Source organism: Mytilus californianus, unplaced genomic scaffold (assembly GCF_021869535.1).
Source record: "Mytilus californianus isolate M0D057914Y unplaced genomic scaffold, xbMytCali1.0.p SCAF_7, whole genome shotgun sequence".
NCBI lineage: Eukaryota > Metazoa > Mollusca > Bivalvia > Mytilida > Mytilidae > Mytilus > Mytilus californianus.
Window position 1 is genome coordinate 22458177 of NW_026262723.1, and position 26891 is coordinate 22485067.

At 32.2% G+C, this 26891-nt stretch overlaps 1 protein-coding gene across 1 annotated transcript; it reads right to left on the reverse strand.

Annotated features, from left to right (window-relative positions):
• Positions 1 to 430: 430 nt before the first annotated feature.
• LOC127709274 (meiotic recombination protein DMC1/LIM15 homolog) lies at positions 431 to 26808 on the reverse strand. The gene is made up of 14 exons (XM_052214704.1): positions 26668 to 26808; positions 17970 to 18034; positions 12653 to 12697; positions 10169 to 10219; positions 9941 to 10036; positions 9151 to 9233; positions 8301 to 8395; positions 7769 to 7841; positions 7168 to 7259; positions 6750 to 6823; positions 4567 to 4681; positions 3605 to 3665; positions 2611 to 2727; positions 431 to 1950 (listed from the first exon to the last, which is right to left on the reverse strand). Exons 2-14 carry the CDS (start codon positions 18024 to 18026, stop codon positions 1881 to 1883), a joined length of 1029 nt encoding a protein of 342 aa, XP_052070664.1. The 5' UTR covers positions 18027 to 18034; positions 26668 to 26808; the 3' UTR covers positions 431 to 1880.
• Positions 26809 to 26891: the final 83 nt, after the last annotated feature.

Consider the following 26891-nt stretch of genomic DNA (forward strand, 5'->3'; position numbering starts at 1 on the left):
ATTTTAGAAACATATTAAATGCTTTAGAACATCCATGCCAAATTTATTTCCATTTGGTCATTGGTCATAATGGACATCCCCCCTTCTGTCTGCCTAAGAGGAAGATCAGCTTTCATATACCTACTACAAATGCCAGTGACAGGAATGTTGTTATGAATAACATTTATCTTAAAGGTAATCCTGGGACATAATATATCAAATAGTTCTAGGGTAATGATAGGCGTATTTATGATTAGGATAAACAAAATACAAAGGAGTTAAGAAAAGCATAATTTCGTCTGCCAAGGGAAAAGATAACATGATTGCAAAATAAAAAATAAAAGAGAACACTTAATGAAACCATCAAGGCCAAGCGAGACATAAAAGATGATATACATTAGTCTGAAATAATTTTTTTTATTTGAACAAAAACAAAACAAAATTATGGCATGATCAACAAATATTGCAAGATATAAATAACAGTATCAAAATATATAACAGAAACAGAACAATATCACATTCATGGATCAGTATTTTTTCAACAATAAAAATCTAGAATAATTTAGGCCATACAACAAGTCAACTTATTTACAAGGCTCAACATTTTTCTATCACAGATATTGATGACGCTTTGTCTATATAAAAAACACACACAGTTTCAGTATTCACACAAACAATTGTTATAGTGCTCAGCAATAGCAATCATAATATACAATAATTAGAATATACACTCATTCATAAAATAGATTGAAAGATAGAAAGGTTATATGACAAAGCAAAGTTTTCAGAATATTTACACCACTCACCGACAAAAAATACATACTCGCTCCTCTGACATACATCACTAGTAAATGGTATAAAGATGATTCTTGATTAAAAAGAAAATGGAAAAGAAAAAGATGCTGAAATAATTCTTTTTACGTGGAAAAGTGAATTTTAAGAATCCCAAAATTTTATTACCAGTATGATGAGGGCTTTTCCATTAAAATGAATGTGGGAGAGTAAAAATGGAAGTTTTATTTTTATAGATAAGTCATTTATAGACGTAAGTCCATTTGAAGTATGCTAGTCATTTATAGACGTAAGTCCATTTGATGTATGCTAATCTGTTGAGAGTATGATGGAGGGGGGATTTTGGAAGTTCCTTCTTAACCCCTCACATCCATTTTCATGAAAACAAGACAGGCATAATGTTATTATATGCTGAAAAATCTGTGAATGTTGCATGGAAATCTATTAACCAGTTTCAAAGAAGAGTAGAGGCAAATCAATGGACCAGCATTCAGTCACACCTAACACTATATACACTTGGCTGTTACAAAAAGGGGTACACTGGTAATAAAGTTTTAATATTGATTTGTGCAAGACTTATGCTAAACCTTTCAAAAGAAAAGAATTGCAGTTTTTTAATACATATTGAAATATACCATTATTCATAATTTGTATCAAAATGCAGTTAGTAATAGATTTATTTTCATATATCATCAGAGTATGAAAAGTGATGTGTGATAAATGTCAATGAGACAGATAGCTTTAGCCAACAATACAATTAAAATATAAAATGACAAATCTATAGTAATTAACATTTCAAATCAAGAGGAGAAAGTTTGTATTAAACACACATCTCACGAAAGAACTTATGTCACAAGTTATGTGATTAAATATTTACCACAGTTAACTTTTATTACTTTGTACTCATGTAAATCAAACACAACAACTATGTAGAGCAAATGTTTTAGATTCTCAAAGTTTCATTGTATACTCCTACTACTTCCAACATTAATTTTATTTTTTTTTACAATACCATAAATACACAAATATTATCAATCACAGAAACTTGTAATAGTTATTTGATTGTTCATATAAAAATTTCCATCATGCTTTCACATTAAAACAGATCTTTATTCCTTTGCATCATTGATTCCTCCAGCAGTAATGGCAAAGGTAGCTTCATTTTCTGGTAAATCAGGACTGAAAAAAAAACATTTGCTTTTCTATAAAGTTCTAAAATATCCTCATATCCTTCCATGGCCCATAATATACACCTTTTTCAAGTAGAGCTTTAAAACTGGAAAATTGTTTTTATCTAGGAGATAACAATATTGTACATGCATTTAGAGATTTGCTGGCATCAATTAGCAATTTAACGGTTGCAAATTGAGTTTACTATTAATGTATAAGCAGGGTCATAGAATTGATGTGTTGAAATTGGTGACAATATTGGATCAAAATGAATATTACAGACGCTGTTGCATAAGAATGACACATCCTATCCTGAAGGATGAAAACTATATGGATGAGAATGAAACTTTTCAATCGGATATGTTTGCTTTGTTAAACAAAGGCCTCAACAACAAAATTGGTTAACACTGTCTCTTCTTAACCAGCATACAGATATCATAATAAATGTCAACAAATTTAATGTACACATTTATTTCAAGCATTTTGTCTTTTTCCTTTTTTTCAAATGCCCTTTAGTTATCTAGATTTTCCCTTTCTTCCACTTTACATTTATATGACTTAACATGGATTTTAAACCTTACAACTGCCTTCAATTGGCTATTTGTTCTCTCATTTCAACTGTTTTACCCTCAAATGAGTATTTAGAATCAAAGTGAATAAAAATATAACCTGTCATATATTTTAGCAACTCTAGTTTCCCCTCTTCCTTTACGTAAACTTATTCTAGTGGTTGAAGCATGTGCTAAAATATTTCCACCAATAGGTTTCTTTGGATCAACTTGAAAACTGAAACAGAGAACATCATGCACAGTAAAAGTATGTAATAACATTACGGGTCATTCTTTAGTTCAAATCAATTTCATATAACCTCAGAAATTAATTAATTAAAAAAAAATGATTTATTTTATGCCAATGATTTAAACACATTATTACTATGAAGTGGTTTAATTCTGTTTGAATTTTAATGTTTCGAGAGAAAAATCTGTTTGCAAGCTTTTATTTTTGCCATTTTTGTGGTCCTTTATATTGATCTTCCTTTTAACAAGAAAAGATATTTAAATTTTTTTTTATCCTATTTCATGTTATGGATTTTGTAAAAATAAAACCCTTACCAAATTATTTCCAACTTTACAATAATTTTGTTTTCTTCACAAATCAAAAGTGTCATTTACTTTCAGTTTGCTAAAGATAAAGAAAATGTAAGAAATAAGTCAATTCAACACAGGGTTTCCATCCTCAAATTTCAGATACTTTGAATTGCAAGCTTTGTTTTTTACTGGAAATGTTTTGCAATGATTGACCTCCACATTTGTTCAACAATTGAAACTCACAAAGGTAGGTCCACTTTTAATACCAAAGTGAATCTAGGTGCTTACCTCCACATCTTTAGTCTCTGGTGGATTGTTGTCTCATTGGCTATCATATCCCATCTACTAATCTTTACACTACTAGAGTAATTATACTTTGATTTTGCACATGTGATAATATTGGAAATATTTTGGCTAATAGAAGACAGCTGGTAAAAAAAAGTGAATTCATAAGCCTGAAGCTTACTCACATGCACATCTTTATGATTTGGAAAAATTCTGGATATTTTGATGTATATATATTATATGCATTTTTATCTTATTTTTCATTGATCAAAAATGAGGTTTGTACATACGATAATGCTGCTCCTGGATCAGCTGTCATCTGATTGGTTATAAATACTGCCACATTATACTCTGAAATATAAAAACATATCAGTATATTATTTTGAGAGGACACTACTGGTATGTTGGTTTTTTTTAACAAAAATATCTAAGAAAACCACAATATTATTGTTAATTCCTTAAAAAAATTTCTTTCCTAATTGTGGCCACTATTTTATTGGCGCTAAATTCATAAACGATTTTGTGCTCCAGTAAAAAAGTTCATAGAATAACTTCAAGTAAGTATTTTATCAAATCTTATGATAGAAATAAAGATGTGCCTCCAATTTTCAAATAAAATAACTACAAAGATAAAGAATAAAATAGTTCATAAATACACAAGAAACAGGTTTCAACAAATTTTTGTTTACACATGTCTCTTTGAACAAGTGTCAGCAAAATTTCACCTGTCCAAAATAAATCTTTTTTTTTTCATATTTTGTTTGCTTACAAAAGCTTAATACAGAACAAAATATCAGCATAAGACAACAGTTTTATAAAAAATACTACATAGACACTATTCATGTAGCACAACACATAAACTGGTAATACTACATCTCTTATATTGTCAACCTATTTTCATGATCTGTATGTATTCAATCACAATGTATTTATAAAGAATTGGCAGTTACTGAAAATAGATTTTCGTTTACATTTTTTGAAGAGATTTTGGTTTAAAGAAAAAGAGTTAACCTTTCAGATCTGAAAAGTGAATTCAAATATATATCATCAAACAAATCACGTCATTCTGGTCCGTATTTTATACTTTCCACAAACTTTTTGAACATTTGTGGTACTTGACCAGACATTTAAAGTAAATAAAAAACTTCTGTTCCCTTCAACTACATGTATGGAATACTAGTATTTTATCCACATATGATTCACAAAATCTATAACTTTTTAACAAGTCATGCTAAAATGACAGTTCCCATACCTTCTGAGATTTTCTGAAGTCTTGATAACATTTGGGCTAGCTTCTGTTGTCTGTCTGCTAGTTCACCTCTGCCACTAAAGTCAACTCGGAACAAAGCCATTATGGAATCTACTATCTAAATAAATAACAATGAAACTAAATTATATATCCGTGTTTGTTTGTGTGATGATGCTATAATGTTTACTAAGGTTTCACCATTGCCTGATCTTTGTTAACTTATAGTTTTATATAGATATAGGAAGATGTGGTATGAGTGCCAATGAGACAACTCTCAATCCAAGTTACTATTTATTAAAGTAAACCATTATAGGTCAAGGTACGGCCTTCAACACGGAGCATTGGCTCACACCGAACAGCAAGCTATAAAGGGCCCCAAAAAATTACTAGTGTAAAACCACAACACGGAGCATTGACTCACACCGAACAGCAAGCTATAAGGGCCCCAAAAAATTACTAGAGTAAAACCATTCAAACGGAAAAACCAACGGTCTAATCTATATAAAAACGAGAAACGAGAAACGAGAAACATGTATGAACTACATAAACAGACGACAACTACTGTAATCAGATTCCTGACTTAGGACAGGTGCAAACATTTGCAGCGGGATTAAACGTTTTAATGGTACCAAACCTTCTCCCTTTTCTGAAACAATAGTATAACATCACAACATAGAAAAACACACTATAAAATATCAATTGGAAGGCTTAACTCAATCAAAAAACGTAAATTAACACACAATGAACGAATAAATTTGACCTGTGACACCTGAATGCAAATGTCTGTTAGAAATTAGATGTCCTCATCTCTGCATTGCTTTTGTACTTTTTGAGTCACTTTTTAAATTTCTGTAAGTCTGTTTGTTTTTTTTTCCACTCTTGTTTTGATAAATTTTAAGAGTGATATTGTCATTTTTTTGTGAGAATAAATGGAGAATGTGTCCATGGAACACAGATGATGCCCCGCTGGCGTATAACATTATAAAGGGACATAACTCAAAAAAGGTAAAAGTGACGCCACCCGAATTAGAAGTTGATCTGAGTTTTGTGGTAATAAGTATTGTGTTTAAGTTTCATAACATTTGGTTATGGCAAACTTAAATTAAGACTAGAGAACAGAAACCAATTTAGGAACGTACGTACGTTCAGACGGACAGACAAGGGTAACACTTAATTGTCCCTCTGCTGCAGCAGGGTCATAAAAATATGTTTTGGGAAAATCCATTTTGAAATGATATCCCTTACTCTGTCCATTCCAGTGCAACAAGTTCTTATGGTTTGGACTCTGTAACAGTCACAAACCACAATTAACAATAATAATTGGTAATGATTTCTTTGCTAGAAGAGAGAACTAGGTGAAAGGAACAAACAGTCCCTGTAAATACAGCCTTCAACTTATAATTGCAATGTTATCTCTTGTAACTGAAAAATGTTCTCACATTGACTAACAGAAGAGGCATCATCAGGGTCTTATCAAGTTCATATGGTTATTTTAAGACTCTAAAAGCCAAAAAAAACACAATTGACAGCCAATGTGTGTTAATTATTACTGATGACCAAGAGACAACAGCTTCACTAGAAAAGGGAACCAGGTCTGGGGGACATACAGTTCCAATAATTTCAGAGCTTGGAAGTAATCACTCAGCATGTAAAGTAAATTGGTCCTCACACCCTGTTTTACAGAAGATACATTCAGGATCTTAAAAAGGCCTAACAGAAAAAAACAGTTCACAAAATTCTTAAAATCAATACCTTTCTTCTTTTAATTGCTTTAGTTGCTTTTCTCAGTCAATAAAATCCTGTTGCAATTTGCACAGGATGCCTAATTTTAATAATTATGAACAAAGTAAATACCATTTATGTGGGAAATTGTCTCACTTTAATATTGGGAAAGTTTCAGTCCAAATTGTCAAATTAATCTTGTAGAAACTGTACATACTGTGGATTCATTCAATTTTCAGGTGTTGGGGAAAGATTGTATGTCCATGAATACTTAATTTCGTGGTTTTGCCAAAGTATGCTTGTAAACCAATTGAAAATATGTATTTCATCGTTCACCTGTACCCACAACATCCACAAAAATTGGTACCCTAAGAATAAAAATGAATGCCCAGTTATCTAATGGAAACCAAATTACTGACATAAAGACTATTTGATTATGTTTTTACAAGTTCTTTAATACATACCAAAAGTTTAAAAACACCAGGTTCTTCATAAAATTTAGCAGCTACAAAATCTAATAATTCATGCTGATGTTCACCTGAAATAATTAATAAAATATATTTAAAAAGCTGATATACACCTATAATTTGCCAATGCAAAAATAATAAAACAATATATCAAATAACATGTTTTAGATATTCACACGTCTTTACTTTGTCAATGATCTATCTCAATTTTGTCTTCATAGTTGTTTCAGGCCTTCAAACTCTTTGCATTTAAGGAAAACTGCCATATGTCAACAGTTTGAAGAGATTTTTACTAATTTCTAGACTTTTTCATTCTGTTTAGAGATCAATTTTAACACCATTCCACATTCTAAGTAAGAATGTATTGTTATTCATGTGTAAAATGGGACATAGGATGTAAATCAATAAAACTCACTTGTATAAGCTCTGGCATAAATAACATTATCTAACACAGCGCTCTGATCGAGGTTAAATCTGTCTGCAATGGTTCTCAGTCTGTCAGGACGACTTGTCGTATGTTAAAGAAAATCTATATATATCGAATATATGTTAAACAAATACCCCTAAAAATGTCTACAAAGGTATATTATGACAATTGAAAGAAGTTTGTCATCACAATAGTGATTGATTGATTGTTGTTTGCTAATGTCCAGTGGCAAATATTTCATGCATGATCAGGACGATCTCTATCATGTAAGAAGTCACAGTATAGAAAAAAATATCAAACCAATATGTACTTTAAATTATATGCTATTTCCAAACTTTACAGGGTTAAGTAAATACAAATTTTATTGAAGTGAGTGTAATATATATTGAATTGCTTGCAGTACATGTGTGAAATTTCTTCAAATACGTTAATCATGATGTTTTGTTGCACATTCAGTGAATTGTCCAGCATTACTTAATTTCTGCACAGTAATTGTCTTAAAAAGAAATTACTTAAAATGGCCTTTTCCTTATTTCAAAGTTCTGATTGTTTTCTGCTCTTTAGAATTACAGAAGTAATGTTTGGATACAAGGTATTTTCTGTATCAATAAGAACCACTTTACCACCAGTATACCCATTGGCTCCAGGAAGCTGTGCTGTTACTGAAATAAAAATTTAAAAAAAATGTTTTTCTGCTATTGAAAAATATATAAATTTTCAGAATTTCTAAATTTCCTAAAGAAAGAATTTCCCATCATTGTTTTATATTACCATTCAAGAAAAAATATTTCTTAAAATACCTCCGCTGTGTGCATTCACAAATAGTCTTCTTTTTTTTAAGAATTTCATGGATATCTCATTTTCAATTTGTTCTACATTTGTAAGTTTCTAAAAACAAATTCGCTACCAATTTATTTTTCTCAATTTCTTTTTTTAAGAGTGTTTCAAACAAGATTGTAGCTTTAATATTGTAAAAGTGCAAACCATGAGCAGCCTTAATGTGTTGCTCTAAAGTGACTTCAACTGATGTTTTGGCAATCTTTACTTTTTTACTCTGTATATAACATATCAAACATGTACAGCAAATTACATTCTGCTCATATAAAATATTTAACTCTTACCACACATTGTATGAGACAGCTGTGTTTTCCCTGTTCTGAATTCACCAAAGGCTTCAGTTATTGCCATGCTTTCTAATCCTCCTCCACAAAGTTTACTGAAATGAAATTTCTTCCATTAAATCTTAAATAGCAATGAGAATTCATTCATGCGTATAAGGAAAAAAATGGTGTATTTCAACTGAATATTTTTTATTTTCGACATTCACACCCAATCGCATTATTTGCATTAATAAAAACCTCGCAATAATTTCTGAATTTACAGTGTGCATATGATAATGGTCACAAATTAAGACAAAAGTTGTTACTTTACCATTGTAATTGTTGACACTATCTGATTTTCTGATTACACCCAATTCAGAAAAAGCTTATTTTTTAGACCAATGCAAAGACATTTGGTATGCTCTTGCAAAAGCATCCATGCATCCCAGCTGCAGAGGTTTGTAGTGAAAAATAATTTCTCAGTTTACATGCATGTTTATTAGGAGAAAATTTGTTAATGCTTAATGACCATAGGTGTTATCTCTCCTGATTTGTAGGGACCTCAGATTTTAGCAAAACTAAAAGTCCAAGACTTCACTTTGAACATGCACATTTTTAAATCTAAAGTTCGGTGTGAGCCAAGGCTCCGTGTTGAAGACCGTACTGTGACCTATAATGGTTTACTTTAAAAATTTTGACTTGGATGGAGAGTTGTCTCATTGGCACTCATACCACATCTTCTTATATCTATAAACAATTCTTTAACCAACTTCTAATCTCAGTGTTGGATAATGTATAGGAATATACAAGATTTTACTCTGCTGTGCACATCAATGTGTAAAAATAAACAATGTTAGTAAAAACTAAATACTCTAATTCTGTGCTTCCTGTGGTTATTCTGAAGACAGCTTTTCTTTTATCAGAATACTCTAAAGCAGTCAAAAAACCTGGATCCTGGAAATACAAGAATGAAATGAGGCATCTTCTACTGATAACAACAAAAATAGATAATAAATTGTCATTCATCTTATAAATGCTTAAGACATACTAATTTTCGATTTTTTCAACTGAACCAACTCACTTTTTTGAAAATTAATGACATTTATCTTTTTCCGGTGTAGTTTCCTTCCCCCTACTTGGTATTATATATATTTTATGCTTAACACATGTAGAAATAAATTTGGAAGGTGTATGAAAATAACAGAAGAATGTGTCTGAGGACACTAATGCCCCCCACTCAAGCTTTGAAATTTTCCAAATTAAAAAGGGGCATAACTGATAACTCTAGAACGGTTAGTGACTCACTGCCATAACTCGAACTCGGTCTGCTAGTTTTGGTTCTTAGCATTGTGTATGAGTTTCATAAAATTTGCATGAGGCGAACTTAAGTTAGAGTGCGGAAATGAAAATAGGTCACACGGACAGAAGGATGGATGGTCGAGGGTAACACTAAAAGCCCCTGTTACCTACCCGGGGCATAACAATTTGCAAGTATTATACACTGTCCTCACTTAGGGACTATATTTGTAGACAAAATTCAAAGGACGATATAAACTGTGCCAGATCATGGACCATATACATTAGGATGATTACAGTAATTTAATACATACACAGAATGGACCATATATACATTAGGATGATTACAGTAAGTTAATACATACACAGAGCTTATTTGCAGCTTCTTTGATTTTTTCCATTTTTGCTTCAGAAATTCCTTTAACAGCACAAAGTTTTTTCTTGGTGGTCATTTGGATTCCCTGCAATAAAACAATTTTGCATATTTTAATGGTTAAAATTTCAATCAAGTATGAAGTTACAAGGTAAAAAACACTTGCTATTGTTGGAGTCTTGATAAAAAATAAAAAAAGTACTTAAAAGTTTATACATGCCTTTATGGTGCATATTCCCACTTGCTTCAGTTTCTTTATGTCAGCTACATTCTACAAATAAAAAAAAAAAATAAACCATTTGAAATGATGTTTTTATTCAGACTCCTAATTGGGAATTTTAAGCAGAAAGACTGAATCTTTACACAAAACTGTTAATATATCTTTTGCAGAGCCTTGATTGAAAAAATCAATTTCATTATACATTTTCTATGTTTATATAAATGTATTTCACTAAATTAGTATACATTATTGTTTAGGGCCAGCTGAAGCCCGCCTCAGGGTGTGGGATTTTGCTGCCTGGAAGACCCATTGGTGTCATTGGGCTGTATTTTGCTCTATGGTCAGGTTGCTGTCACTTTGACACATTCCAAGTTTCCATTCCCTATTCTATTACTTTTTTTGTGACAAAGACAACTCTCAGGATTTATAAATGAAATGCTATTTTTTCACCAACTATTCAAACTGGAAAAGGATTTAAATATGTTATTTCCATTCCTTAATCTGTTTTACCGAAGCAGGAAATAATAAATAAATACACAAAAATCTCTGATGGACCAAATGTCCAACATATTTTCTAAGGAACCTGCACATCGTATTTCTCACATTGATGTGCTCAGCTGTAAAATCTTTCTATCTCAATCTTCTGGTAAGATGTAAAATACTTCAACTTGTACACATGAGGAAATGACCGACATGCACTTTGAACCCTGATAAGATAGATGTCCTCTACTTAGAAAGAGGAGCAGAACTACAGTTTAGCAGAACTGTTGTTTGAAGACCATATGAAAATGTGTTGATTATAGGAGAAATATGCCTGTCCTGAGTCAGGAGCCTGTAATTCAGGTGTTGCCATTTCTTACTAAATGTTATATTTGTTTTATATTTATTGTTTTGTACATAAATCAGGCCATTAATTTCTCTTTTGAATTGTTTTACATTTGTCATTTCTGGGCCTTTTATATCCTACTATGGGGTATGGGTTTTGCTCATTGCTGAAGGCTGTATGATGACCTATAGTTATTTTCTACTTCATTTGGTCTCTGGTGGAGAGTTGTCTCATTAGCAATCATACCACATCTTCTTATCTTTATATGATGTATGTAAAATTAAATGAAATTTCTGATACTGTAACCAGTATACCATTGGTTCTTGTACATATGTAACAGCCACTATGTTCCGTCAGTTACATTGTTCTGGTGGAACTTTTCAACTAGTTATTTCGTTCCGATGGAACTTTCCAACTAGTTGTTTTATTACGAGTGCAGTCAAAAAGTTCCGGAAAAAAGTAGCTAGTTGAAAAGTCCCGGAACAATGTAGCAAACGGAATAAGTTGCATTATCATGCAAATTTAGTATTCATAGTACCCTCAAGAGAGGGAAGAATACCCCCCTCCTCATGTGGGTACTTTTAAAAATATCAATTTCAGATTAATGTACTGTGAATTCATTATTATTCGTTGGATACAAATTTTCGTGGGTTTCGTGTGTACAGATGAACCACGAATTCAAATGTTCAACAAATGACAAATTTTCTATAGGCTTTGCATGCAGAGATTGTAAAAACCACGAAATCAAATATCCACGAAAATGCAAGTTTTCCATAATCCACGAAAATTGATACCCACGAAAATAAATGAATCCACAGTATAACAATAAATTAGAACTTATTCCGTTATGAAGGCAACATTATGACCGAATTAAGTACCATAATAATGAAGAGGGGGAAGAATGAGGATCAGTATATAAGACACTTTTGTTCCCCTTTGAAAAGGTTCAAAGATAATATGTTGCGCTTTTACTTTGCATCAATTCTCCAAATGGAACTTTGTGACTGGTTGATAAGTTCCATTGGAACTTTTGGGCTAGTTTGTTAGTTCCGGTTTTGACTTATTTGCCAAAGAGGAACTTTGTGGCTAGACCTAGTTGATAAGTTTCTTTTGACTTTTGTAATCAGTATCTTGGTTTCCCTTTGAAATGTTCAAATATAATATGTTGCGCTTTTACTTTGCATCACTTCTCCAAATGGAACTTTGTGACTGGTTGATAAGTTCCATTGGAACTTTTGGGCTAAATTGTTAGTTCCGGTTTTGACTAATTTGGCAAAAAGGAACTTTCTAACTAGTTGATATGTTCCGTTGGAACTTTTCAACTAGTCACTTTGTTCCGGTGGAACTTTTAAACCAGAGGAAGAACAAAGTAACTAGTTAATAAGTTCCTCCGTAACTTTTCGGCTAGTTAGTTCTTTCCTCCCGGAACTTTCCAACGTCGGAACAAAAGAGCATTTACACTTATACATCATTAAACTTAATTTAAATACATTTTCCCACTGGGAATACCCTGAATTAACCATATATGGATTTTAGCTGTTGTAAGCAATTAGGATGCTGTCCTATAGCACTACAACCTTGATATATGGTGCAAGCTATGATATTGTTTCACATATATCTCAACTATTTTATAATGTCTCATATCAATTTGGACTTACAATTCCATGATTCTGCAGTAGATCTATGTCCTGGAATAGTGATTCCTGAAAAGGTAAATAATTTTATTTTACATAATCATTCAGTTCAACAGACACTATTTCATTCTGAAAAAAAAAGGAAGAAAAAAATATTGATACTGTCTTCTAACATCTCCTAATTCTGTGAGCAAACAGGCTTATTACTATTAGTTCTTTAATATTTTGTGTGTCATTGGGTTGCTGCCTTATTGACACAATATATCTATTTATTCATATTCTATGTACATGTGCAATTAAATAATTTATCCAAAATCTAGAACTTTCTTGAAGGGAATGTAAATACAAATTTGAATTCTATTTAACCCCCCTCAGGATTTTGATAATGCAGTCAATGAACTATTGTCAGAATATTAATTCTCAAACTTGCAGATTTTTACAGTTAAACCAATAGAGTGTACTCCTTATGTAAAAACAATGTTTGTTCATTTGATAGGTAACATCACATTGGTGACACATATTGATCACTTCTGTCAGCTTGCGTCATCATTATCTGCATCTCATTTTATGTTATAAATCTGCATTGACTGCAACTCTTTGAAAAGGGCTCAACCGAATTCATCCAAACTTGCACAAACTCTTCTGTAAGACATGAGAAATTTTCAGCTTCTATCAATTTGTTGATCTTCAACTCCTTGAAAAAAATCTTCAACAGAATTCAAACAAAACATGCATTATGCTTCTTATACTGGTCATGAATTTGTGCATCTCAGGCTGCTATTTTAATTTTTGATCTGGGATTCTTATATCAAGATATACCAATACAGAATACTCCCATATGGTCAATACAAACTTTTCACATTTTGTCAGTTAATGGGCCCCTGGAGTGAAATTTTAAAGCTTATTCCCTAGCTGTTATATTTTGATATTTGTTTATTGTTACTATACTATATAATAAAATATTAATTTTCGCGAACCATTTAGGTCACAGAAATTCCAAAAAATGGCATCAGTAAGGAGAGTTGTACAAATGATGTGAATACACAGAACCCGGATCCAAATTATCTTTTACTAAAAGTAATCATCATTTTCTGTTTTGTATGTACTAACAACATTTCATTTTTCTACAATTTCGATTAAAATATTATAAAACCTGCAGTTCAATAGGTCACATGCCCCAAATAAACATTCCCCGATTGGTCGAACTACTGTGGCCTCGGTGTAAAGCAACGCAAGCCTCGATGTAAAGATCACGCTTCCAAAAATAGAGGTATGTCCCAACTTAACATTCCCCGATTGGTTGAATTGTTGCTCGATGTAAAGCAACGGAAGCCTTGATGCAATGAAGAAAAGGGGTTGACAGGATAAACGTAATCGTTATAAATTTTAACTTCATGGTTCTTATGCAGCAAATTTAATAAACAATGATTTTATACAGTTGTGTTATTGTTTTCACCTAAGTATAGGGCTTTATTTCTGTGTACACAATTCTGAATCTACATATTTCACCTATATCAATATTAGGTAATCCGTTTGGACGATTCCATATACTATTATGTTTTAGGTTTTTTTTAGCTTCAGTGTCGAGTTGGTGTATAGTATTGAGGGCTGTCTGCGAGAAATAAATCCTTTTTTCTGATAGATTAACTAAATTCAAAACCAATATCAAAATAGTTAACACATATATCTTATTTAACTGAGTAAATTGATCGGAATGTGAATGATACATAAACCTAAAATTCGTTTTGGTCTATCCCAGTGATGACATTTGCGCGGGAATTTAGTCCATTGACATCGTAATATAATTTACTTTGGATTATAATTATCTTTAGATGTAATGTTACAGGATTTAATGTGAAATTATTTGTCTCTTCTTTTATAGAGTTTGACGTCAGGTTTGTACACATGAAGTCTCTAGTCTAAAAAAAGCCAGTGACAGAACGATAAACAGATAAGCAACTGTCTAGGGGCAAGTAAGGGAGGTGAAAAAGCCAGTATTACGCAGAACGATAAACAGTTACATAGACGGATCCAGGGGGTGGGGAAAATTTGGTTGATTTTATAGGGAAGGAGGGGCGGATCAAGCCATTTTATAAAAGGGGGGTTCCCAACTCCGGACAAAAAGGGGGGGGGGGGGGGCGTGTGTTCCAACTATGTGTCCCCATTCAAATGCATTGATCGTCCAAAAAAGGGGGGTTCCAACCTTCGGAACCCTCCCTACGGATCCGCCACTGGGGAAGCATGACGGGAGTGGGCAACCGTTAGGTCAGTCAGCGGCCACCCCCTTTTTATGAAAAGTTGTGGATCCGCCACTGAGATTTATATAAGCAGGTTTTCTTTGTGTAGATGCCTTAAAATATCACCAACTGTGACTGAGTACACAATTTGATTCATTTTAGCTCATTAGCTGGTCTCACTGGCTAAAAAGGTTCATTGCGGGCCTGCTCACTGGCTAACATTTTACGATATTCATGACTATGACTTACGATATTATATGTAGAAAAGCCGATAATCTATACATGTGTGTGAGGAGTAGTTATCAAGCTTGCTTTCGTCTGTAAAAACTGTCTTAGGCCAAGTTAGGAAGGTGAAAAAGCCAGTAACAGAACGATAAACAGATGATCAGGTTTTCTTCATATAGATCCCTTAAAATATCCCCCACTGAGGACACAATTTGATTCATTTTAGCTCATTAGCTGTGCTCACTCGCCATAATAGGTTCATTGCGGCTTACTGGCTAATATGTGTAGAAAAGCTGATAACCTATACATACATGTACATGTATATGGTCAGATCATATGTTTTCGTACGTCATATGAATTTGTACTATGCATGCCTTTTCAATGGAAATTGTGACGACAGTATGCATTCTTAATAGCACGAAAAACGATGAGACGAGAATACATATGTCAACCAAAATTTTTCAGCAACGTCAAAATATGTGAGGACACCCTATCAAGATCTATCAAGCTTGCGTTCATGTTGCGTTAAAACTGTTTTAGGAAGGTGAAAAATACCAACAATATAACAATAAATAGATAATCGATATTGTAAAATATCAGTGTGTTGAAAAGCCAATGATCTACATATATACTTAAATATGTCAACCATAAAATAAAACTGATTTAATTTACACCACAACTGTTGAAAAAATCTTTATGTTTATATAACTTATCTCATTCTAGTCCATTCAACTGACAGAATCGGTGAACATTTCATGAACTCTTTAATAACAAGAATCATCATGGACTATTCTTTATTTTTTATAGCAATATCTGTTAGCCATTTAGGGGTCTTTTGCATTCAAAGTTTAGTTTTAGTGGGTTAATTTTGCGAAAAAGAACTCAATTTCCAGATCAAAGCTAACATTTTCTATATATTTTGCTGTGTCAAAATGACCTAATAAATATAAAGGACAGTACCCATATAGAACCAAAAATGGTATATCACATTCTACACATGACATTTTAGCAGGAAAGACTGCCATTGGAGTATATAACTTTTAACCTGTGTTTATATAATTAAAATATGATAATAAAATTCATCCAACATGTCTTTTTCAGGACTTCTGACCCAACCATGTAGTATGGCATGTTTGTGAGATATGGTTTTGGTGGATAGGATGTTCATGAAGGACCTGTAGTACAAAGTATATCACTGGATTGAGCTCTTTGTCTAAGTGTATTATTAAAGTGCTTTGCTTTGAGCTCAGTTCATTGTTATGCAATTTATTCTTTGTGAAATAAAGATTTGACAGACAACTCTCATGTACAAGGATTTGTCAGGGTAGTATCCATTCTATGTACAATGTAAGTAATAAGGAGATAAATTGAGCAGTTTATTATGATTTGAACCAAACATTTTTTGTCATTAACCAAATTTAAAAAAAAGAACAAATTTACCCGACAATGCTACACTCGCTACTAGCAATATGATGCTAGGTTGTTTTAATACATCTGTACTGCCTACTGATGACTCGGTCCTGAGTGTAAATGGTCATTCAGTATGTTAAAAAAAAAGACCCAAATTTATAAGGCCTATCTGGCCTAATTGATTTCTAAAACTATATTTCATTGTACATTTTCAACATTTTTCATTCATTTGTTTATTTCTGAATTTGTGTGAATTAACATTGTTAATGTAAATGTTAATTACTACACTTTCATACCACAACAAATACTGTATTGGTATCACTTATATTTGTATCCATATAACCAAAAAAATTGAAAAGAGAATAATTTTGCAATACCTTTTTCATATTGAATACTATAACTTTTTTGATATTTAGACATATTAAGTAGATTTTCATAATACCCATTTGACATGCTTGAAATTCTATCAGATTACTTTTGGAGCAGTTATGAGTCTTTGAATCATGCTCACAAAGGTTTTTTTGTTGATATCATTTTCATATTGGTCAAAACTTTTTTTTGCTTCGGCCAGCTTTGGAGGAGATGTTATCAAAGAATTGATAAAAAACAACACAGAAGTTTACTTTCTAGCTCATCTAGCCCCAAGCATCTTGTCAGGCATTGTCATTACTAAAAACCAATAAATGTCTTCCAATCTGAGAAACAATTTTGACATTTTAACAAAATATTTTACTAATGATACTGACAATCCACCACAAAGTAATATAAATAGAACCATACAAATAGTGAGGAAATACATATAAAAAAGATGTGGTATGATTGCCAATGAGACAATTCTCCACAACAGACCAAAATGACACAGAAATTAACAACTACTGGTCACCCTACAGCCTTCAACATTGAGCAAAGCCCATAACCCATAGTAATTTATGTTATTTATGTACACAAAATAAACAAAAAAACAAATATTATGTAACACATAGACAAACAACAACCACTGAATTACAGCCTCCTGATGTCATGTTCTCAGATATCATCTCCCATTTAAAAAAAAATCACATGAAAAAATGAACCTATTATGTGTTGCTCTCCTAGCTACAAAATGTATCCAAAATCAAAGATGTGGAAAATATTCTATCATAATCATTTGGTTATTAATGCAATTAGTGTCTCTTCCATGCCCGTCTTGAACATAAAATTTAAATATTAAATAAACAACACTCCTCATGCTCAGGTTGGTTGTCATCGTGCAACACAGTTAAAAACACCATATAGGAAAAACATAGAACTCCTTTTGTCATATAAAACACTGTCAAACATCCAAACATACTATCCACATTCATCTGTGTCCACACTTGTTATTCCTATAAAAAAGTAAATGAAGATCCTGGCCACGAGTAAATAATGCCAATCCCCTATGGTAAAACACATTTCAATGAGTTGCAACTTAATTCAACTAACCACCATACCTCTTCGTCATCTTCATTCACAACCTCTTCTTCAACAACCTGGTCTTCTTGCTGCATAATTTGCTCTGTAAAAATAAAGCCAAAGCTATTTTACTATAATATGGAAATAAAACTTTTCATGAGAATCAGTTGGTGTTGTTTAGAGTACTTAAATTCTTGGAAGGTGAACTGTCCAATTGAATGAACACGTACCAAACAGACATGTACACCTTTAATACAATCATTCCATACACCAAACAGTCTTCACATTCAACCACATGCTCATCACAGGCTGGTAAAAATGCTGTCTGGTAATGTGAAAGTCATCTCTACAGGTCAATAGAATCCAACTAAAATTTTCTTTAAATTCAGCTTTGGCCCTGTAGATTCAAAAGTTTAATCATGAAGACTGAGTCGAAATATAGCTGACCTATCATGCCTATTGCTTATAGTATTTGAAAAACAGACCAAAACACAAAAAAACTTAACATTCAGCAATGAACCATAAAAATGAGGTCAAGGTCAGATAAACCTGCCAGACTGACATGTATGTAAATGCTCTTTTGTTCTGACGTTGGAAAGTTCAGGGCGGAAAGAACTAACTAGCCAAAAAGTTCCGGAGGAACTTATTAACTAGTTACTTTGTTCTTCCTCTGGTTTAAAAATTCCACCGGAACAAAGTGACTAGTTGAAAAGTTCCAACGAAACATATCAACTAGTTAGAAAGTTCCTTTTTGCCAAATTAGTCAAAACCGGAACTATCAAACTAGCACAAAAGTTCCAACGGAACTTATCAACCAGGCAGAAAGTTCCATTTGGAGAAGTGATGCAAAGTAAAAGCGCAACATATTATATTTGAACATTTCAAAGGGAAACCAAGATACTGATTACAAAAGTCAAAAGGAACTTATCAACAAGCCACAAAGTTCCTCTTTGGCAAATAAGTCAAATCGGAACTAACAAACTAGCCCAAAAGTTCCAATGGAACTTATCAACCAGTCACACAAAGTTCCATTTGGAGAATTGATGCAAAGTAAAAGCTCAACATATTATCTTTGAACCTTTTCAAAGGGGAACAAAGATACTAGCCACAAAAGTCAAACGGAACTTATCAACTAGTCACAAAGTTCCTCTTTGTTAGGGTTAGGGTTAGGGTTAACTATTCAACTAGCTACATTGTTCCGGGACTTTTCAACTAGCTACTTTTTTCTGGAACTTTTCGACTGCACTCGGAATAAAACAACTTGTTGGAAAGTTCCATCGGAACGAAATAACTAGTTGAAAAGTTCCGCCGGAACAAAGTAACTGATGGATTTGATTTTTGGTGTTTTAACGCCACTTTTAAGCACCGCTTTTGGGCTATTTCGTGGCGGCCAGTTTTTATTGGTGGAGGATGCCGGAGTGCCCGGAGAAAACCACCGACCTTCGATAGGAAAACCTTACATTATCATTCCATACACCAAATATAGCTGACCCACTGCTTACAGTATCTGAGAAACAGACCTAATCATATTACTTTAACCTTGATCACTGATCCATGAAATGAGGTCAAGGTCAGGTGAACCCTGTCTGATGGACATGTTCACCTTGTAAGGAAACTATACATCAAATATAGTTATCCTGTTACTCATGATAATAAGTGAGAAATTTACTGAACAAAAAAAACTGAACTTTTTTTTTCAAGCAGTCGCTGAACCATGAAAATGAGGTCAAGGACAAAAGACATATGACAGACGAAAACTTTGTAACATAAGGCATCTGCATACGTTGTATGAAGCCTCCAGGTCTACTTACCTCTGAAATATAAAGCTTTAAATACAAATAGTTTACATACTTTTTCAAGTGATTCTGGTAAAATCCCAACAGATTAGAAGCAGGCTAATGTTGTGCCCATATTTTAAAAAGGTGACAAGCATAGCACTATTAATTATAAATCAGTTTCATTAACTGCAATATGTTGTAAAATTTTGGAACATATTTTAACAAGCAACATCCGAAAACATCTTACAAATAATAATATATTAAATGACAGTCAACATGGGTTTAGGAGTAACAGGTCTTGCGAGACCCAACTCATTATCAGTATACAAGATCTAGCAAAATCATTGGCAAATAGCAATCAAATAGATGTTAAACTTTTAGATTTTTCTAAAGCATTTGATAAAGTCCTCCATCAAAGATTAGCTCAAAAATTAGATTTTTACGGTATTAGGAATCAAAACTTAAATTTGATAACAGATTTTTTAGCTGACAGACAACAGCAGGTACTTTTAAATGGTGTTAAATCTTCTAAATTAGCTGTTGATGCTGGTGTTCCTCAGGGAACAGTATTAGGCCCAACATTATTTTTACTATTTATTAATGACTTACCAGAACATGTAACTTGCAATGCAAGACTTTTTGGTGATGACTGCTTATTGTATAGAAATGTAAATAATAATTCTGATGCACAATTACTTCAAAAAGATTTATCTAGTTTAGTGCAATGGGAACAGGACTCGCAAATGCATTTTAATCCTGAAAAATGTTATGTAATACATATTTCTAAAAAAATTTACCCTTCTGCTTTTGATTATACATTGCATAATCATGTTTTAGAATCAGTAAAAGACAGTACATATTTAGGTGTAACTATAAGCCATGATCTTGACTGTGGAACACATATAAATAATATAACATGCAAGGCAAATAAAACCCTAGGTTTTCTTCATAGAAATTTAAAAAACTGCACACGTAAGGTTAAAAACCTTACATACACATCACTTGTCCGTCCAGTTGTCGAATACTCTTCCCCTGTCTGGGATCCGTATAAAAAGCACCACATCACTCAGGTTAAGCAGATTCAGTGTAAAGCAGCCAGATTTGTCTATTCCGATTATAAAGACAGAATACCAGGAGCAGTTTCCAACATGATGAATTCTTTGCAATGGGAAAGTTTACATAATAATGATAATAGACGAAAAAAAGCTACCCGGTAGATTAACAATGCTATATAAAATTAATTGGGGGCTAATAGTTCCAAAGGACAATTTTATCAAAATCTGATAGACGTACTAGGGCCCTAAGGGGGCAACATAAATTTCGGCAAATAGCAACTTATATAAATAAAGACTTCTATAAATATTCTTTTTATCCGAACACCATCTCTGACTGGAATTCCCTACCTGAAGCAATAGGTATGTCTGACACCCTGGAATCCTTCAAAAGTGGCCTATCCACTCTAACATTTGAAGGACCCACATCAACTTATTAAACCACCAAAGCTACTGTACATAATCGATACTGTATATATTTTATCGATTTATTATATTTCTATTTTATTATATAGCAGTGAAGTTTGGGCTACTGTTAGTTTAGTGAAACAAATTAAATACTACCATCGAGTCAAACTATGCAAACTTTAGTCCAAATAAGATTCAAATCAAATTTGCTAAATTTTTATTGGGTGTAAATAATGGTGCTGTTAATATTGCCGTACTTTCTGAATTAGGTTTATTCCCACTTTCATTGTCAGCCTTAAAAATACAATTAATTTCTGGCTTCATATCATTAATATGAATAGTGAGAGTATGGTAAAGAAAGCATATACAGTGAAAACTTTAACATGTCTAATGGTTTTTGTAGTAAAATAAGAGTGTTATTAGGTAAACTTGGTTTTCAGCATGTTTGTGAAATTCAAAATACTATGTGAAAGACAAAATTACTTTTTTCATTTCAAAAGAAATTAGAGGAGGAATTCATAAAATCCTGAAAGCAAGCTCTTTTTTGTGACTCTAATAAAGATAGTCATGGTAATAAACTAAGAACGTATCGCAAAGTTATAAATAATTTCAAATTAGAAAAATATCTCCTACTGGACCTTAACAAAAGTGTTATTTCTAAAATGGTAAAAATTAGAATTAGCAATAGCAAATTACTGATAGAAGTTGGTAGATATACTAGAACGCCTTTAGAACAGAGAATTTGTCCACTTTGCAAGGATGGAATTGAAGATGAATTCCATTTCCTCATTAAATGTAAAGCGTTAGAATTTAATCATGTTAATAGAAATATACTCTTTTGTAATTTAAGTGATATAGTTCCATCTTTTGTTAATATGTCTGAACAAGATAAATTTAGTTTCATTTTGAAAAGTAACCAAGGATAAAGGGGGGGGGGGGTTTAAACTCTATGTCCCCATTCAAATGCATTGATCGTCAAAAAAAAGGGGGTTCCAACCCCCGGACCCCCCCCCCGGATCCGCCACTGTAGCTGGAATAAGCGATATATATGATTCGAACATTCATTTAAAGCAAACATAATGTTGTTAAGAACTGTTGTAGTATTAAAGCTTATTGTAATAGCTTGAATCAATAATATAGTATGAATAACACCTCCACGCAATGTAGATATAAAATATGTGTCTCTTATCATTGAGAAAATATGTCTCTGTATATTTGTTTTTGTTTATTTTTGTTTATTTTTGTCTATTTTTTTGTATTTGTAATTTGTAAATGTCAGCTGGTATCATTCCTGTATTGGAATTTACACCAATAAAATGATTTGATTTGATTTTGTATATGTTATTCTCTAGACTATTTAACTTTATTGTTTATAGAAATTTTATTTATTTAAGTCCAAAATTATTATGAACAAGTTCCAGGAAGTTGGACACTTCTACCTAGGAGTCTACTCACGACTCAAAGACTCACGATTTGGAAGAAGAAGAACAACAACAATAATATGTGTCTACGGTTTAATACTTTGCTTTATTATAACATTAGATTATTAAAACTTTTACAGACTTTGCCTTTGGTTTTGTTGATGAATTCTCTATTATGGTTAATAAGAAGTTAATATTGCTACATTGATATATATGTCAGTTAAAAGCTCATTAGAGCTTATGTTGTCTCTGTTTGTATACCTTGCCGACTCTAAATAAAGCTTATTGCGTAAACCCCTGAGGGTTACGCAGTATATATTGGACGATGTCCTTAGTCTTTCGGAACACCGGATGTTATTCGGAATACATCTGTTTCTTTCTATGGCCACCTTTCATATACATGCGCAATAGCTTATTATTTGACTTGTTGAATCATTAGCATCTTAAAGTTGCTATAGAGATATGTTACATATGATGCGAAATTCATTATGACGCAAGCTACTTTAATAAGCATTTGAATACTTCCTTGCACGCAATTACAAGCTGCTAATATTTACCTTACATATACGTGTAGTTATTCTAATTAGAGTCAAACGTTGAAACCAGCTGTGTGTGTAGATATGAGATAAGATTTCACGTAAACAATGCGATTTATATTCGAAACGAGATTTGTTAAAACTAAAATCTATAAAAGAAGTATTACTAGTATTTCACTTAAGATTCCGAGTCTAGGGAAAATGTACGTAATGTACGAAGCAGGCTATTTCATAATTTTCATACCTCAACTCCTTGTGGGACTAACTAAAGAACAATACTGAAATTAAAATGAAGTCTATCTTGCACTTTATTGAAATTTTACGTCTAGGATAGACCAAGGACGTATATAATCTAAATTGATATACGTCCTTGAATAGTTTTTATTTTCTTTAAAATTGCAATTTTCTTTGTTTAAATATTGCAACGTTATTTCCTTATCAAATGTCTATTAATTAATAGACACCGAGTGATGACAGATGCAGGCAGAGATAAGAAAAATTAATTTCTATTCATAGTTATATTGGTCAGGGAACAGATTATCTAACTATATGTTCGGCCTGTAGTAATTAATGCTCCTCAAAATGTTCGTCAAAATAAAAATAAATAATTATTATTTCATAAAGACGATCAGATGATGAATTTTCAGTTTTAATATATTAAGTACGAAAATGTAAAATAGTGTAAGAAGATTTTGAGCCTTCTCACTGATCAGTAGGCTACACAGTGCCCCCAAATGACCAGTATAAAACTATCCAGCAAGAGAGAAAAAGGATAGCCGGGTCAATGTAAGAAACCTACTAGGCAACTTCAGTTTAATTTCAATATCTCGATTATTCTACTGGATTTGTCAAATGTCAGGGAATATCTTTTTAAATGTGGTAGGAAGACAACTCTCCATCAAAACACAGTGTAGTCAAATTTAGCAATTATAGGTTATAATTCAGCCTTCAACACAAAAGCTTGGCTCACATTGGACAGCATCCTACTGAGAGCCCCAAAACACTGTTATAAAACAATTTAAACAGGAAAAAACAAACAGATCTAATTTAACTTCAAACCAGAAACAAAAAGCAAATATGAACTGCACCAAAAAAAAGACAACCACTAAACAACATGCTTCGGACTTGGGACATGTGCTTATGAATACACCTGGTTTAAAAGAATTTACATACATACCATAAGACAGTAGTGTAATTTTACCATGTAAAAGACACCCTTTAATATTTAATGAAAAAATCGTGTTCAGATAAAAAAAATCGTAACGGTTCTGCGGAACCCTGTGTCTCGCCTACTTTTGCTGTAAATCGCAGGCTCAACAAAAATGAGGAAAAACATCAATAAAAATATTCCTCTCAATACAATTTTTTTTTATTTTAACAAGCTTCTGTCCAAGTTTGGTAAAAATCCAGGATAGTTTATAAATCTAAAAAATTTAACTTCAGACTGTATGTAATGTTAACTGGAAGAAAAACTAAGTCCATTTATAAGTAAAATACAGATAAATAGGTACAAAATTTTAACAAAAAAAATTCCTTCTAGATACTAGCTTTTCATCATAAACAAGCTTCTGTCCAAGTTTGGTACAAATCCAGGATAGTATAAGAAAGTTATTAAAATTTAAAAAAAACTTTAACCTCGGAGTGAATGTATTGTATCCCAGCAGAAAACTAAGTCCATTTATAAGTAAAATACGGAAAAAATGGAATTTCATTTTTACAAAATTTACTTCTGGATACTATCTTATGATCATAAACAAGCATCTGTCCAAGTTTGGTACAAATCCAGGATAGTTTAAGAAAGTTATTAGAATTTTAAAAACTTTAACCACAGAGTGAATGTATTGTTTCCCAGCAGAAAAAACTAAGTCCATTTATAAGTAAAATACGGAAAAAATGGAATTTCATTTTTACAAAATTTACTTCTGGATACTATCTTATGATCATAAACAAGCATCTGTCCAAGTTTGGTACAAATCCAGGATAGTTTAAGAAAGTTATTAGAATTTTAAAAACTTTAACCACAGAGTGAATGTATTGTTTCCCAGCAGAAAAAACTAAGTCCATTTATAAGTAAAATACGGAAAAAATGGAATTTTTTTCTTACAAAATTTACTTCTGGATACTATCTTATGATCATAAACAAGCTTCTGTCCAAGTTTGGTACAAATCCAGAATAGTTTAAGAAAGTTATTAAAATTTCAAAAACTTTAACCACAGAGTGAATATTTGTGGACGCCACCGCCAACGGAATGTAGAATCGCTTTGTCTCGCTTTTTCGACTAAAGTCGAAGGCTCGACAAAAAGGAACACCTTACAACAGTTCATAAATGTGACCTTTAAACAAACTCATATTTAGGTGATGGGTATACTGATCAGTGGTAATTTCAGGTTTGACCATGTTAGTTTTTTTGTTGTTTTCAATTTTGTTTGTTTGTTTATAAGTACAAGGTGTAAGCTGTTTTGTCTAGGCTATAAATATCTTTTTTAATGAATTGGTTTCGGTCATCAAGGTGAAGAGGATACAGTGCGATTCAAATTGTATATATTTACAATTAAACTTGCAGGCCTTGACCCACAATTTAAAATATAAGAAAACATCAAAATAAAAAGGGACATCCGGAAAATATCTTCAAAGCAAGTAAAAAGGTTTTAAAAGTGTTTGTTTTTAACAAAAGAGGTTTGTCATCTAAAACTTTTAAGAGCATACACAAAGCACAGAACTTAAAATTGCCAATGCTTGCTACCCTAAGCATAAAAAAAACTTGCAGAGCAGGTGTAAGGATCTTAATAATGATCAATATCAAGCCATTGTTCAATAACCATGAACATATCTCAAATTCCAATAAAAACGGCTATTTTACAGGTTCACGTATTGCATTTCTTAAACACATATAATCATTAATTGATTAAATTTCTTCACATTTGCATTTGAACTTTAGCCTAAAAACTAACTCTAATTTAAAAACAAAAACCAGCATCTTAGAATGGAACATCAAGTGGGTGACTTAACATGATGTCTTTTGGGAGAGAGGAGAGAAAAAAATATTCCTTTAACAAGAATATTTCACCCCACATTGAACAGTATTTACTTTAAGTAAACAGTCACTGTCAGTTTCTAATTCTTACATAACAAAAATGATATAAAACAATAAATCTTTTTTAAAAACAATAATCTTATATCTAATGCCAAACAAGCACTTGGGTTTACGATTGCATTTCTTTTTTTAAAGAAAGCAACTTGTTTATTTATTATTATATATTATGTATAATCTGATCTCCAGTGACAATGTTGGTACTGCAAAGTTCTTTATTACTCTACTCAATAAATTAATGCATTTTTTGATAGAATTGACAATTGTACAACACTACTGACTAATGAATTTTACAATAATTCTAATTCTTCAAAGTGGGGGTATGAAAAGACAAAAGTTCAAAAACAAATTGAAGGGCAAAAATAAAAAATAGAAATCGTCTGAAAGTTTAAATATGATTGATTTTACAGCTGATCTCGACTTTATCATGAGCATTTTTGCTCACTCACCTGGGTCTGAGATTCCTATGCAAATCGATTTATGAACACGATACTGAGCTCAAACATTCAGCTTGACAAAGACTTGAGTTTGGGGCAAACTGAAACAATTATACACTTTCAGACATGGATCTTTTTTCAACCGGTTACCAACTTGCAGTTTCTGCTACAAAACTTGTCGTCTGCTAACACGTGCGAGTTCATCGACATCATGAAAATGTTTGATTTCAAGTCCT